Here is a 16,960-nt window from a genome sequence, read left to right on the forward strand (position 1 = left end):
TGTCCCTTTAAACATGTGTATTTGTATCAAATCTTGTATAACTGAGTAGTATATGCAGTTACATTAAATTCATTATTAGCAACTACAGTAAGTACCAATGTAATTTTTAAGTAAAATATAATTATAATCTAATTTTATTTTGAGGCATTATGTTTACTGCAAGTATGAGCATAATGTAATGTGCCCATTGGTCAATCCCACCATTAGTGACTGCCCTTTACTCAAAACAAGTTTAGGCAACCGTAATTAAAATAATGGGGGAAAAAATGCATTTAACATACTCGCTCAAAGGATGGCCTCACAATATCCCTTTGTGTGGAATTATATTCAGACCTCGGAACTGTCCCTACTTGAGAGGGACAGTCCCTAATCTAATTCTGAGCTCTGCCCAACTGTTCCGCTGAGAAAGCTATATGTCTCGATTTGCTGAATTCCTCATTAGACCTGCACTTATGCCACCAGCCACGCCCACAAACAAGACACGCCCACAAACCGCCAGACACTCACATGATCCCATCCATTAGCCCACTGTGATCCTGCTTCTCCCAACAAGACCCCACCCACAAAATGGCAATGGCACCATTCAACCTCTTGAGTCCATGAGGTATGTATTTAGCTACACCATTTTGCTTCACCATTATCCACTGTTTCAATCTTGACAGTATCTTTACAGGCTGTAAAAATGATGATGCTAAGGGATAGAAGGATTTGCAGTCTCTTCACAACAGAAAACAGCTTTCATTTAGCATTTTTATAACAGCAGCAGCAAAGTTGGAAAAACTGGATACATTTTCTAAATGCAAAATTCTATTGCTCTTAATTATATGCATAAACCATATACGTACAGCCTGCTGTGTAGTGTTGGCAACGAATGAAAAATAGTAGTTGCATGGTATTTGAAAACAGTAAGTATATAATTTTAGAACATATTAAAATTGCATTTAAGAATGAAAGGCACAGCTTTACAATGTGGAACAAAACCAGTGTGAAAATCAAACATTTTTGTTTTCTTTTAAGAAAAACGTCAATGCCTTAAAGGGACATAAATCTCCAAAAATGGGTTATAAAAATTATCTTTATAAAATATATTGCTGAAAACACAAGAAAAGCTCACAAACTCTGTTTTGTTGCAAATTAATATTATTTAGTAGCCTACTCTATGTATAGAGAAAATCATCTCCATAGAGAAAATAATATCAGATCTAACAGATCAAGCATTGTTAAAATCATCTCATTTGGCCTACATTCTCCCCAACAATAAGAGCTAGATTACAAGTAGATAGGCAAAGTAGCCCGTTTATGGGCCCGTGATAAATAACAGCCATTACAAGTGGCTGGTTAATGCTACCGCGAGCTTGCAGAAGAAATTAGCTCTCTGAAAATTAACCTGGTTAATTTTCAAAATAACCACCACTTGCCCCTAAAATATATATATTATATATATATATATATATAAAATTAACAATATAATGAAAACTGCCTTTACATAGCGTTCTATGGAGACTGTGTGTTCCCTGTAAATATATATGCGAGGTTGCGTTCGCATTGCACCTAACTTGTAATACAAGCACACATTTGCATGCGCTGGTATTACAAAGTTGAGCGCAACTATTGCTTTCGAGGAAGCAATAGTTTGCGCTCCAGTTATAATCTATCCCTAAGTGTTTAAAGGGACATTAAACTGCTGAGCACAACTACAATAGAATGGTTACTAGTCGTTATGTTACTGTATTTCCTCTTTTAACAACTTAAAGATGCCAGGTAATTCATTTCTTTCTACTGGGTGCTTCCATCTTGGACGACACATATTCTCACACCCTGTAACAGAAGGGGCACACTCACAGATCACTGTTGCTTGCTTTTTTATGGATGTATCATTTGCCTTGGTTAGCGTGTAAGATAAAGATTGTTAGCTTTATTTCTTTGCATTTTTTACACCGTTTTACAGTTACGAAAAATATACAGCAGCTGTTGCAAAAATGTGACACTCTGTATTTTGCATGCTAGCTTGAGGCAGGGGCCACAGTTGTCAAAAAGCTGTCAACTTCACTGATCTGTAAATGAGCACCACATCTGTCACAGGGTGTAAGAATACCTGTGCTCCAAGATGGCGCCCAGTATGAAGGTGTGGAGCCTAACCACAAATGTGTTAACAGGAGAACAGCTTTGAAGAGAGACACAGGAGAAAAACAATAGCATAGTGAGCAGTAACCATTCTTTAGAGCACTGGTGTATATGTTACTAGTAACCAACACACACACCACACACATATAAAATATTCATATATACAATAAATTATAATACACTGTATATTATTTAAAGCTGCCACATGGCCCCTTGGTTAGTATGTGCCAGATGATATGCAGCCTTCCTGTACAAATATAGTGGCAGATTTTTCTGCACAGCAATACTGTGGTGGCCATATTGGAAATCCTGCCACAATATTTGTAAAGGCAAATCCAAAAATGTTCCTTACAATGCAAGTCCAGGGGGTACACAGTAGCAACTCCACTACTGATTTTAGGCCCAGATAGGCCTCCTAGAAGTGTGAGCCCAATGTCAGTTCAGACCGTTGAGACTCCTGTTGTTATACCGTTGCATTTGTAGGGAAAGAACATCATTTTCATTGAAGGGACATGAAAATCAAAATTAAATGATTCATACTATATAGCAAGTTAGCCTCTAAGAATCTTTGTTGGTTCCTATCCATGAGAGAAACCTATGTAGGCTTAGGAGTGCACCAATGTCCTGAACACTATATGGCAACAGTGTCTGTAACAACATTATACATATAGTTACTAAGCCTAACTGAGTATACTCTTATGGGATTTGTAAGCTCTCTTAGGGCCTGATATTCAAAACCATGCCGCTCAGGCAAGATATTGTAAGTCTCGTCGGTATGGCAATGCCCCTATAAAAAATTAGAAAGACATATTTTATCATGATAAATATTTATGTTGCTATGTGGTGTTCTTAACGGGGAACAGAGATTCCTACATTACAATGCAAGGTCTAAAAACATCCCAAAGATTTTGTGTGATTTTTCTCCATGCCGGCGAAGTTTTGAATATTAAGCCCTTAGTTAAACTTTGACTATCATGTGTCATTAAGTATAAATAGAACATTTATTAAAAATGCCTCAAAATTGTCATTAGAAATTTAAAAAGCTACTGCACATGTCAACAATACTGTTGATTCCCTCTGTGTGTATTTAGGTCATATACTTTTATATTTTAACATAGTATTAGTGTAAAGTTTAAGGTTGTAGCTTCAGGGGACAAGAAGCCTTGACCAGCAGACAGGAAGTGACCTACCTTTACATAAAGCTGTTGGAATTCATCAAGGTTGAGTCTGCCACTGGGGCAATCCTTCAGGAAGCCTTTGTACCACTGTTTCAGCTCGTGTTCGTTAAACTCTGTGCTCTTCACAAGATCCTCCATCACCTCTGGAGCAAGTTTGCTGTTCTGTTTCCCCATTTTGGTTCTAGGAAAAATAAAACACATTTTATTTAGTTAAAACTTTTCGGCAAGGAATACTATGAATCACATTTAAAGGGACATAAAAAAAACTTGGAAATACAAGACTTTTGTGTGGTATTGCAATAAAATAACATACTAACCAAGTGTGAACATTTTGGGAATATATTAACATATTGTTTGATGCAATTGTTTTTCAATTGTCAAATTTCCCCCACCACTTGCTAACTAGTGTAGCATTGCATTTTTATATACAATGTTATTGTATATAATTTAAAATAGTTATTTTCGCTTGTATGTGTTATTATTTTAAACATAAATATATAATTTCAATTATTTATGTTTAAAATAATAAAACGAACAAGCAAAAATAACTACATTTTAAATTATATACAATACTTAAAATAATTTGCATTATACATGACAATGCATATCATTTTAACAGATAGAGCATCCAATTTTAAGGAACTTTCTAATTTACACCTATTATCAATTTTTCTTCATTCTCTTGGTATCTTAAGTTGAAAAGCAGAAATGTAAGCTTGGGAGCCGGGACATTTTTGGTTCGGACCTGGGTAGCGCTTGCTGATTGGTGGCTAAATGATAGACAAATTACATTGTATATCTGAATCATTAAAGAACATTTTTGGGTTTAATGTCCCTTTAACTACACCTGGATGTCTGGCTCCTCCCTTGGAATGCCCAAAAACCACACCTGCAACCACACTGACTGTGCCCACTGAACTTCCAGAAGAGTTTGCTCCCCCTAGTAGAGCTTCTAAAAGTAACACGGATTATACCATTGTATAAGTCATACTTATGTAGGATTAAAGGTACTAATAAAAGTGGTAGGTGTGTGTGTGTGTGTGGGGGGGGGGGGGTAACAACCCTGTAGTTTGATGTTTTTTTGTTTAAAGCCATGAAGTGCTACAAAATAATATAAGCAATAGATGCTAAATAGTTGTAAATGATTGCTATCTTCTGCTGAATGTCTTTAAATGGTTTTGTAGATAGGAAGAGATAAGCAAATGTATAAAAAATAGATTATGGGTGTAGGAAACAGTCTCTTGGACAAACACTATGCACTATTGAATGCTTTCATAAAACAAAATACCTAAAGGCCCCTATTTTTTATACTGTTGGTTGAGCAAGTAACGTATGATTGCACAAGCAATTGGTTTTACTGCTCCGCCTTCTTGCTCACAAAATTAATTGCACAAGATCAGAGATTCTTTTAAGTCTGTCAGCTCTGAAGTAGTGGACTGGTTAGGAAGCAGATTCATTAAAAGAGCACAACGTCTTTATTTCATTTTCATTTAGCTTTTTCGAGTGTTCCCACTTGAATTGAATATTGGAAATTGGTTTTATTTTAATAGGAATGGGACTGTCTAATTTCCCATAGATTAAATGTTACATACAAACTAATTTTCTAACATAGATTTAAGTGGGACTGCTAGGCAAAATGTATACAAATGAGCTAGGACATTTACATTTCTATTCAAACGTTGTTCATAGTCTGAAATGGGTGTTGAAATAATTCCTTCACTACAATTCTAGCACTCCTAGGATAGAGTAAAATAACTAGTTACAATTCTGGAGAAAATGTTGGTGATATCTCTCAGATGACCAATATATAGACAATGAATAAACCCTGCAACTAATTTTAAATGTGATACAAAAATATATTAGCCAGCAAGATATATAGCAAAGAACCTGCAACTATCTACTACTCACTACCCATAGAATTGGCAGAGCAAAATAATAAAAAAGCACTTAAATAAATACATTTTAATAAGCCAATTTTATTTTGATTTTAATTTCAACACACATAATGCAATGTAAGTCACAATAGCTATAATAATGAATAATGAAGAACCCATTGTTTGTGCTTCCAAAAAGGAATACAATAAAAACACAGTAGTTACAAAAATCATTAATAAATTCCTATTATTTACTCGTAAGTTTTCCGTTTAGTGCTTTTCTCCCTATGCAGAATTGTCCTTCTTAGTTAATGGTTAATAATACAGCAGTAAGACTTGTGAATAAACACTATTACAGATATATGAGCCAGCCAATTAATACAGGTGCCTGGCTTTGTGTGATGCTGAGGCAACTTGTACTAGCTTAGGCCTAGATTTGGAGTTTAGCGGTAGAAGGGCTGTTAACGCTCTGCGGGCTTTTTTCTGGCCGCACCATAAATTTAACTCTGGTATCGAGAGTTCTAACAAATGCTGCGTTAGGCTCCAAAAAAGGAGCGTAGAGCATTTTTACCGCAAATGCAACTCTCGATACCAGAGTTGCTTACGGACGCGGCCAGCCTCAAAAACGTGCTCGTGCACGATTCTCCCATAGGAAACAATGGGGCTGTTTGAGCTGAAAAAAAACCTAACACCTGCAAAAAAGCAGCGTTCAGCTCCTAACGCAGCACCATTGTTTCCTATGGGCAAACACTTCCTACGTCTGCACCTAACACTCTAACATGTACCCCGAGTCTAAACACCCCTAACCTTACACTTATTAACCTCTAATCTGTCGCCCCCGCTATCGCTGACCCCTGCATATTTTTTTTAACCCCTAATCTGCCGCTCCGTAAACCGCCGCAACCTACGTTATCCCTATGTACCCCTAATCTGCTGCCCTAACATCGCCGACCCCTATATTATATTTATTAACCCCTAATCTGCCCCCCACAATGTCGCCGCCAGCTACTTACAATAATTAACCCCTAATCTTACGACCGCAAAGCGCCGCCACCTACGTTATCCTTATGTACCCCTAATCTGCTGCCCCTAACACCGCCGACCCCTATATTATATTTATTAACCCCTAATCTGCCCCCCTCAACGTCGCCGACACCTGCCTACACTTATTAACCCCTAATCTGCCGAGCGGACCTGAGCGCTACTATAATAAAGTTATTAACCCCTAATCCGCCTCACAAACCCTATCATAAATAGTATTAACCCCTAATCTGCCCTCCCTAACATCGCCGACACCTAACTTCAATTATTAACCCCTAATCTGACGACCGGAGCTCACCGTACTATAATAAATGGATTAACCCCTAAAGCTAAGTCTAACCCTAACACTAACACCCCCCTAAATTAAATATAATTTACATCTAACGAAATAAATTAACTCTTATTAAATAAATTATTCCTATTTAAAGCTAAATACTTACCTGTAAAATAAATCCTAATATAGCTACAATATAAATTATAATTATATTGTAGCTATTTTAGGATTAATATTTATTTTACAGGCAACTTGGTAATTATTTTAACCAGGTACAATAGCTATTTAATAGTTACCTAGTTAAAATAATAACAAATTTACCTGTAAAATAAATCCTAACCTAAGATATAATTAAACCTAACACGACCCTATCAATAAATTAATTAAATAAACTACCTACAATTACCTACAATTAACCTAACACTACACTATCAATAAATTAATTAAACACAATTCCTACAAATAAATACAATTAAATAAACTAGCTAAAGTACAAAAAATAAAAAAGAACTAAGTTACAAAAAATAAAAAAATATTTACAAACATAAGAAAAATATTACAACAATTTTAAACTAATTACACCTACTCTAAGCCCCCTAATAAAATAACAAAGCCCCCCAAAATAAAAAATTCCCTACCCTATTCTAAATTAAAAAAGTTAAAAGCTCTTTTACCTTACCAGCCCTGAACAGGGCCCTTTGCGGGGCATGCCCCAAGAAGTTCAGCTCTTTTGCCTGTAAAAAAAAACATACAATACCCCCCCCCCCAACATTACAACCCACCACCCACATACCCCTAATCTAACCCAAACCCCCCTTAAAGAAACCTAACACTAAGCCCCTGAAGATCTTCCTACCTTGTCTTCACCATCCAGGTATCACCGATCCGTCCTGGCTCCAACATCTTCATCCAACCCAAGCGGGGGTTGGCGATCCATCATCCGGTGGCTGAAGAGGTCCAGAAGAGGCTCCAAAGTCTTCCTCCTATCCGGCAAGAAGAGGACATCCGGACCGGCAAACATCTTCTCCAAGCGGCATCTTCGATCTTCTTCCATCCGGTGCGGAGCGGGTCCATCTTGAAGCAGGCGACGCGGATCTATCCTCTTCTTCCGTTGTCTCCCGACGAATGACGGTTCCTTTAAGGGACGTCATCCAAGATGGCGTCCCTCGAATTCCGATTGGCTGATAGGATTCTATCAGCCAATCGGAATTAAGGTAGGAATTTTCTGATTGGCTGATGGAATCAGCCAATCAGAATCAAGTTCAATCCGATTGGCTGATCCAATCAGATTCAATCAGATTGAGCTCGCATTCTATTGGCTGTTCCGATCAGCCAATAGAATGCGATCTCAATCTGATTGGCTGATTGGATCAGCCAATCGGATTGAACTTGAATCTGATCAGAAAATTCCTACCTTAATTCCGATTGGCTGATAGAATCCTATCAGCCAATCGGAATTCGAGGGACGCCATCTTGGATGACGTCCCTTAAAGGAACCGTCATTCGTCGGGAGACAACGGAAGAAGAGGATGGATCCGCGTCGGCTGCTTCAAGATGGACCCGCTCCGCACCGGATGCAAGAAGATCGAAGATGCCGCTTGGAGAAGATGTTTGCCGGTCCGGATGTCCTCTTCTTGCCGGATAGGAGGAAGACTTTGGAGCCTCTTCTGGACCTCTTCAGCACCGGATGCCAGGACGGATCGGTGATACCTGGATGGTGAAGACAAGGTAGGAAGATCTTCAGGGGCTTAGTGTTAGGTTTATTTAAGGGGGGTTTGTGTTAGATTAGGGGTATGTGGGTGGTGGGTTGTAATGTTGGGGGGGGGGGGTATGGTATGTTTTTTTTTGCAGGCAAAAGAGCTGAAATTCTTGGGGCATGCCCCGCAAAGGGCCCTGTTCAGGGCTGGTAAGGTAAAAGAGCTTGTAACTTTTTTAATTTAGAATAGGGTAGGGAATTTTTTATTTTGGGGGCTTTGTTATTTTATTAGGGGGCTTAGAGTAGGTGTAATTAGTTTAAAATTGTTGTAATATTTTTCTTATGTTTGTAAATATTTTTTTATTTTTTGTAACTTAGTTCTTTTTTATTTTTTGTACTTTAGCTAGTTTATTTAATTGTATTTATTTGTAGGAATTGTGTTTAATTAATTTATTGATAGTGTAGTGTTAGGTTAATTGTAGGTAATTGTAGGTAGTTTATTTAATTAATTTATTGATAGGGTAGTGTTAGGTTTAATTATATCTTAGGTTAGGATTTATTTTACAGGTAAATTTGTTATTATTTTAACTAGGTAACTATTAAATAGTTCTTAACTATTTAATAGCTATTGTACCTGGTTAAAATAATTACAAAGTTGCCTGTAAAATAAATATTAATCCTAAAATAGCTATAATATAATTATAATTTATATTGTAGCTATATTAGGATTTATTTTACAGGTAAGTATTTAGCTTTAAATAGGAATCATTTATTTAATAAGAGTTAATTTATTTCGTTAGATGTAAATTATATTTAAGTTAGGGGGGTGTTAGTGTTAGGGTTAGACTTAGCTTTAGGGGTTAATCCATTTATTATAGTAGCGATGAGCTCCGGTCGTCAGATTAGGGGTTAATAATTGAAGGTAGGTGTCGGCGATGTTAGGGAGGGCAGATTAGGGGTTAATACTATTTATGATAGGGTTAGTGAGGCGGGTTAGGGGTTAATAACTTTATTATAGTAGCGGTGCGGTCCGCTCGGCAGATTAGGGGTTAATAAGTGTAGGCAGGTGTCGGCGACGTTGAGGGGGGCAGATTAGGGGTTAATAAATATAATATAGGGGTCGGCGGTGTTAGGGGCAGCAGATTAGGGGTACATAGGGATAACGTAGGTGGCGGCGCTTTGCGGTCGGAAGATTAGGGGTTAATTATTTTAAGTAGCTGGCGGCGACGTTGTGGGGGGCAGGTTACTGGTTAATAAATGTAATACAGGGGTCGGCGGGGTTAGGGGCAGCAGATTAGGGGTACATAAGTATAACGTAGGTGGCGGTCGGCAGATTAGGGGTTAAAAAATTTTAATCGAGTGTCGGCGATGTGGGGGGAGCTCGGTTTAGGGGTACATAGGTAGTTTATGGGTGTTAGTGTACTTTAGGGTACAGTAGTTAAGAGCTTTATGAACCGGCGTTAGCCCAGAAAGCTCTTAACTCCTGCTTTTTTCAGGCGGCTGGAGTTTTGTCGTTAGAGCTCTAACGCTCACTTCAGAAACGACTCTAAATACCGGCGTTAGGAAGATCCCATTGAAAAGATAGGATACGCAAATGGCGTAGGGGGATCTGCGGTATGGAAAAGTCGCGGCTGAAAAGTGAGCGTTAGACCCTTTAATCACTGACTCCAAATACCAGCGGGCGGCCTAAACAAAACTCTTCTCTTTTAACACCCTAAAGGTTGCTCCCATTACTTATCTTGCCCTTTCCTGGTTAATATCCAGAACAGGATGGACAACAAGAGAAGGTGTCCATGTGAGTATTATGTTCCAAGGTTTACAAATTTCTATATTAATTTTATTTTTTTAATATCTTGGCTCACTCTAGCTGATACTCACCAGGGAGATGAGTACAAAGCAGTACGAAATAAGGTGGGGAAAAAAGAGAAATATACTAAAAAATATAACAGAATATTCTTCTTCAGATAATGATTCACAAACATCCAATTTATTGTGAGTGAGGAACAGTGACCCATGTGCCAACATTGAAACTCCTCTTTGTACAATACGCTATGAGCCCTTCTTGAATCAGTCAATATGCTTTGGCAACGTAGAGCACAATCCATATTGAAATAGTAGTCTTTGCTGAAAAAAACATAATTTATGCTTACCTGATAAATTTATTTCTTTTGTAGTGTATCCAGTCCACGGATCATCCATTACTTGTGGGATATTCTCCTTCACAACAGGAAGTTGCAAGAAGATCACCCACAGCAGAGCTGCTATATAGCTCCTCCCCTCACTGCCATATCCAGTCATTCGACCGAAACAAGATGAGAAAGGAGAAACCATAGGGTGCAGTGGTGACTGTAGTTTAATTAAAATTTAGACCTGCCTTAAAAGGACAGGGCGGGCCGTGCGGTCCACGGTCCACGGATCATCCATTACTTGTGGGATACCAATACCAAAGCTAAAGTACACGGATGATGGGAGGGACAAGGCAGGAACTTAAACGGAAGGAACCACTGCCTGTAGAACCTTTCTCCCAAAAACAGCCTCCAAAGAAGCAAAAGTGTCAAATTTGTAAAATTTTGAAAAGGTGTGAAGCGAAGACCAAGTCGCAGCCTTGCAAATCTGTTCAACAGAGGCCTCATTTTTAAAGGCCCAGGTGGAAGCCACAGCTCTAGTGGAATGAGCTGTAATCCTTTCAGGGGGCTGCTGTCCAGCAGTCTCATAGGCTAAGCGTATTATGCTCCGAAGCCAAAAGGAAAGAGAGGTTGCCGAAGCTTTTTGACCTCTCCTCTGTCCAGAGTAAACGACAAACAGGGCAGATGTTTGACGAAAAACTTTTAGTAGCCTGTAAGTAAAACTTCAAGGCATGGACTACGTCCAGATTATGCAAAACACGTTCCTTCTTTGAAGAAGGATTAGGACACAATGATGGAACAACAATCTCTTGATTGATATTCCTGTTAGAAACCACCTTAGGTAAAAACCCAGGTTTGGTACGCAGAACTACCTTGCCTGAATGAAAAATCAGATAAGGAGAATCACAATGTAAGGCAGATAACTCAGAGACTCTTCGAGCCGAGGAAATAGCCATTAAAAACAGAACTTTCCAAGATAAAAGTTTAATATCAATGGAATGAAGGGGTTCAAACGGAACTCCCTGAAGAACTTTAAGAACCAAGTTTAAGCTCCACGGGGGAGCAACAGTTTTAAACACAGGCTTAATCCTAACCAAAGCCTGACAAAATACCTGGACGTCTGGAACTTCTGCCAGACACTTGTGCAAAAGAATAGACAGAGCAGAGATTTGTCCAAACCCTCTTGGAGAAAGGACAATATCCTAGGAATCCGAACCTTACTCCATGAGTTACTCTTGGATTCACACCAATAAAGATATTTACGCCATATCTTATGGTAGATTTTCCTGGTGACAGGCTTCCGAGCCTGTATTAAGGTATCAATGACTGACTCGGAGAAGCCACGCCTTGATAGAATCAAGCGTTCAATCTCCATGCAGTCAGTCTCAGAGAAATTAGATTTGGATGATTGAAAGGACCTTGTATTAGTAGGTCCTGCCTCAGAGGCCGAGTCCATGGTGGAAGAGATGACATGTCCACTAGGTCTGCATACCAGGTCCTGCGTGGCCACGCAGGCGCTATCAGAATAACTGATGCTCTCTCCTGTTTGATTTTGGCAATCAGTCGAGGGAGCAGAGGAAACGGTGGAAATACATAGGCCAGGTTGAAGAACCAAGGAGCTGCTAGAGCATCTATCAGCATTGCTCCCGGGTCCCTGGACCTGGATCCGTAACAAGGAAGCTTGGCGTTCTGGCGAGACACCATGAGATCCAGTTCTGGTTTGCCCCAACGATGGGCCAGTTGAGCAAACACCTCCGGATGGAGTTCCCACTCCAACGGATGAAAAGTCTGACGACTTAGAAAATCCGCCTCCCAGTTCTCTATGCCTGGGATGTGGATCGCTGACAGGTGGCAAGAGTGAGACTCTGCCCAGCGAATTATCTTTGAGACTTCTAACATCGCTAGGGAACTCCTGGTTCCCCCTTGATGGTTGATGTAAGCCACAGTCGTGATGTTGTCTGACTGAAATCTGATGAACCTCAGTGTTGCTAACTGAGGCCAAGCTAGAAGAGCATTGAATATTGCTCTTAACTCCAGAATATTTATTGGGAGGAGTTTCTCCTCCTGGGTCCACGATCCCTGAGTCTTCAGGGAGTTCCAGACTGCGCCCCAACCTAGAAGGCTGGCATCTGTTGTTACAATCGTCCAATCTGGCCTGCGAAAGGTCATACCCTTGGACAGATGGACCCGAGAAAGCCACCAGAGAAGAGAATCTCTGGTCTCTTGATCCAGATTTAGTAGAGGGGACAAATCTGAGTAATCCCCATTCCACTGACTTAGCATGCATAATTGCAGCGGTCTGAGATGCAGGCGCGCAAATGGCACTATGTCCATTGCCGCTACCATTAAGCCGATTACTTCCATGCACTGAGCCACTGATGGGCGTGGAATGGAATGAAGGACACGGCAAGCATTTAGAAGTTTTGATAACCTGGACTCCGTCAGGTAAATTTTCATCTCTACAGAATCTATAAGAGTCCCTAGGAAGGAGACTCTTGTGAGTGGTGATAGAGAACTCTTTTCCACGTTCACTTTCCACCCATGCGACCTCAGAAATGCCAGAACTATCTCTGTATGAGACTTGGCAATTTGAAAGCTTGACGCCTGTATTAGGATGTCGTCTAGATACGGAGCCACCGCTATGCCTCGCGGTCTTAGAACCGCCAGAAGTGAGCCCAGAACCTTTGTAAAAATTCTCGGGGCAGTGGCCAACCCGAAGGGAAGAGCTACAAATTGGTAATGCCTGTCTAGAAAGGCAAACCTTAGGAACCGATGATGAGCTTTGTGAATCGGTATGTGAAGGTAGGCATCCTTTAAATCCACTGTGGTCATGTACTGACCCTCTTGGATCATGGGTAGGATGGTCCGAATAGTTTCCATTTTGAATGATGGAACTCTGAGGAATTTGTTTAAGATCTTTAGATCCAAGATTGGTCTGAAGGTTCCCTCTTTCTTGGGAACCACAAACAGATTTGAATAAAATCCCTGTCCCTGTTCCGTCCGCGGAACTGGATGGATCACTCCCATTACTAGGAGGTCTTGCACACAGCTTATGAATGCCTCTTTCTTTATCTGGTTTGCTGATAACCTTGAAAGATGAAATCTCCCTTGAGGAGGAGAAGCTTTGAAGTCCAGAAGATATCCCTGAGATATGATCTCCAACGCCCAGGGATCCTGAACATCTCTTGCCCACGCCTGGGCGAAGAGAGAAAGTCTGCCCCCCACTAGATCCGTTTCCGGATAGGGGGCCGTTCCTTCATGCTGTCTTGGGGGCAGCAGCAGGCTTTCTGGCCTGCTTGCCCTTGTTCCAGGACTGGTTAGGTTTCCAGGCCTGTCTGGAATGAGCAACAGTTCCCTCTTGTTTTGAAGCGGAGGAAGTTGATGCTGCTCCTGCCTTGAAATTTCGAAAGGCACGAAAATTAGACTGTTTGGCCTTTGATTTGGCCCTGTCCTGAGGAAGGGTATGACACTTGCCTCCAGTAATGTCAGCAATAATTTCCTTCAAGCCAGGCCCAAATAAGGTCTGCCCCTTGAAAGGAATGTTGAGTAATGTAGACTTTGAAGTCACGTCAGCTGACCAGGATTTAAGCCATAGCGCCCTATGCGCCTGGATGGCGAATCCGGAATTCTTAGCCGTTAGTTTAGTCAAATGAACAATGGCATCAGAAACAAATGAGTTAGCTAGCTTAAGCGTTCTAAGCTTGTCAATAATTTCATTCAATGGAGCTGTCTGGATGGTCTCTTCCAGGGCCTCAAACCAGAATGCCGCCGCAGCAGTGACAGGCGCAATGCATGCAAGGGACTGTAAAATAAAACCCTGTTGAATAAACATTTTCTTAAGGTAACCCTCCAATTTTTTATCCATTGGATCTGAAAAAGCACAACTGTCCTCAACAGGGATAGTGGTACGCTTTGCTAAAGTAGAAACTGCTCCCTCCACCTTAGGGACCGTCTGCCATAAGTCCCATGTAGTGGCGTCTATTGGAAACATTTTTCTAAATATAGGAGGTGGGGAAAAGGGCACACCGGGTCTATCCCACTCCTTGCTAATAATTTCTGTAAGCCTTTTAGGTATAGGAAAAACGTCAGTACACACCGGCACCGCATAGTATCTATCCAGCCTACACAATTTCTCTGGAATTGCAACTGTGTTACAGTCATTCAGAGCAGCTAATACCTCCCCAAGCAATACACGGAGGTTCTCAAGCTTAAATTTAACATTAGAAATCTCTGAATCAGGTTTCCCCGAGTCAGAGATGTCACCCACAGACTGAAGCTCTCCGTCCTCATGTTCTGCATATTGTGACGCAGTATCAGACATGGCTCTAACAGCATTTGCACGCTCTGTATCTCTCCTAACCCCAGAGCTATCGCGCTTGCCTCTTAATTCAGGCAATCTAGATAATACCTCTGACAGGGTATTATTCATGATTGCAGCCATGTCCTGCAAGGTAATCGCTATGGGCGTCCCTGATGTAATTGGCGCCATATTAGTGTGCGTCCCCTGAGCGGGAGGCGAAGGGTCTGACACGTGGGGAGAGTTAGTCGGCATAACTTCCCCCTCGACAGAACCCTCTCGTGATAATTCTTTTATAGATAAAGACTGATCTTTACTGTTTAAGGTGAAATCAATAAATTTAGTACACATTCTCCTATGGGGCTCCACCATGGCTTTCAAACATAATGAACAAGTAGGTTCCTCTGTGTCAGACATGTTTAAACAGACTAGCAATGAGACTAGCAAGCTTGGAAAACACTTTAAAACAAGTTTACAAGCAATATAAAAAACGTTACTGCGCCTTTAAGAAACACAAATTTTCCCAAATTTTGAAATAACAGTGAAAAAATGCAGTTACACTAACAAAATTTTTACAGTGTATGTAATAAGTTAGCAGAGCATTGCACCCACTTGCAAATGGATGATTAACCCCTTAATACCAAAAACGGAATAACAAATGACAAAAACGTTTTTTAAACAGTCACAACAACTGCCACAGCTCTACTGTGGCTTTTTACCTCCCTCAATACGACTTTTGAAGCCTTTTGAGCCCTTCAGAGAAGTCCTGGATCATGCAGGAAGAAGCTGGATGTCTGTGTCTGTAATTTTTACTGCACAAAAAAGCGCTAAAATAGGCCCCTCCCACTCATATTACAACAGTGGGAAGCCTCAGGGAACTGTTTCTAGGCAAAATTCAAGCCAGCCATGTGGAAAAAACTAGGCCCCAATAAGTTTTATCACCAAACATATGTAAAAAACGATTAAACATGCCAGCAAACGTTTTAAAATACACTTTTATAAGAGTATGTATCTCTATTAATAAGCCTGATACCAGTCGCTATCACTGCATTTAAGGCTTTACTTACATTACTTCGGTATTAGCAGCATTTTCTAGCAAATTCCATCCCTAGAAAAATATTTTAACTGCACATACCTTATTACAGGAAAACCTGCACGCTATTCCCCCTCTGAAGTTACCTCACTCCTCAGAATATGTGAGAACAGCAAATGATCTTAGTTACTTCTGCTAAGATCATAGAAAACGCAGGCAGATTCTTCTTCTAAATACTGCCTGAGATAAACAGTACACTCCGGTACCATTTAAAAATAACAAACTTTTGATTGAAGAAATAAACTAAGTATAAAACACCACAGTCCTCTTACGACCTCCATCTTAGTTGAGAGTTGCAAGAGAATGACTGGGTATGGCAGTGAGGGGAGGAGCTATATAGCAGCTCTGCTGTGGGTGATCCTCTTGCAACTTCCTGTTGGGAAGGAGAATATCCCACAAGTAATGGATGATCCGTGGACTGGATACACTTAACAAGGGAAATACCCCTACAGTACCCACATGCAATATACGGCTCCAAACCGGATTTCATGCGCGGCTATTGGCTAAGAGGTGGAAATGTCACCTCTCAGCCAAATAGCGTTCTGCCATGGGCTGCCTTAGCAGCACAGTGCAGCGAACGCAGCAAACAAAAAAAAGAGCAATCTCTCCCTCAATACTGGTATAATTCCCTCATCTCTTAAACATGCACTAGTCACACCTATTCTAAAAAATAACCTTCTCTCAATAAAACCTCCCCCTCCAACTTCTGGCCTATTTCTCTACTCCCTCTTGCCACAAAATTCTTCTGAAAATTCTAGTATATACTCATATATCTCATTTCCACCTTAATCCATTACAATCTGATACTAAAATCCTTATGGTTACAAAGGATGACCTACTTACAGCGAAATCTAAAGGCCTTGGGGCCGATTTATTACAGTGCGGACGGACATGATACAATGTAGTGTATCATGTCTGCCGCACATCGATAAATGATGGGGGTGTCAATCAGCCCGATCATATAAGATCGGGAAGATTGATGTCCGCAGCCTCAGAGCAGGCAGACCAGTTATGAAGCAGCAGTCTTTAGATAATTCGGCTCCCATATCTATTCTTCTAGATGTATCTGCAGCCTTTGATACTGTTGAACACCCTTTCTTGCTCCAACCCCTAAAATCTTTTTGGCATTTGTGACACATCCCTCTTGTGGTTCCCTTCACTCTGCTCATGAAAACTTCTCCGCCTTTCTTGATACCTACTCATATTCCCATCTAAAGGATTTCTACAGAATATCCACAATCTTGTGTAACTCTCTGC

General features: G+C 40.4%; 1 protein-coding gene across 1 annotated transcript in view; it reads right to left on the reverse strand.

The window, feature by feature from the left end:
* The window catches only part of VSNL1 (visinin like 1), a 441,462-nt gene that overhangs the window by 271,596 nt on the left and 152,906 nt on the right, over positions 1 to 16,960 (reverse strand). Inside the window, exon 2 of the mRNA XM_053709658.1 lies at positions 3,315 to 3,483. Coding sequence (XP_053565633.1) covers positions 3,315 to 3,476 — 162 coding nt within the window. The 5' untranslated portion in view covers positions 3,477 to 3,483. The remainder of the gene's footprint in view (positions 1 to 3,314; positions 3,484 to 16,960) is intronic.

This window comes from Bombina bombina, chromosome 4 (genome assembly GCF_027579735.1).
Source record: "Bombina bombina isolate aBomBom1 chromosome 4, aBomBom1.pri, whole genome shotgun sequence".
Lineage (NCBI taxonomy): Eukaryota > Metazoa > Chordata > Amphibia > Anura > Bombinatoridae > Bombina > Bombina bombina.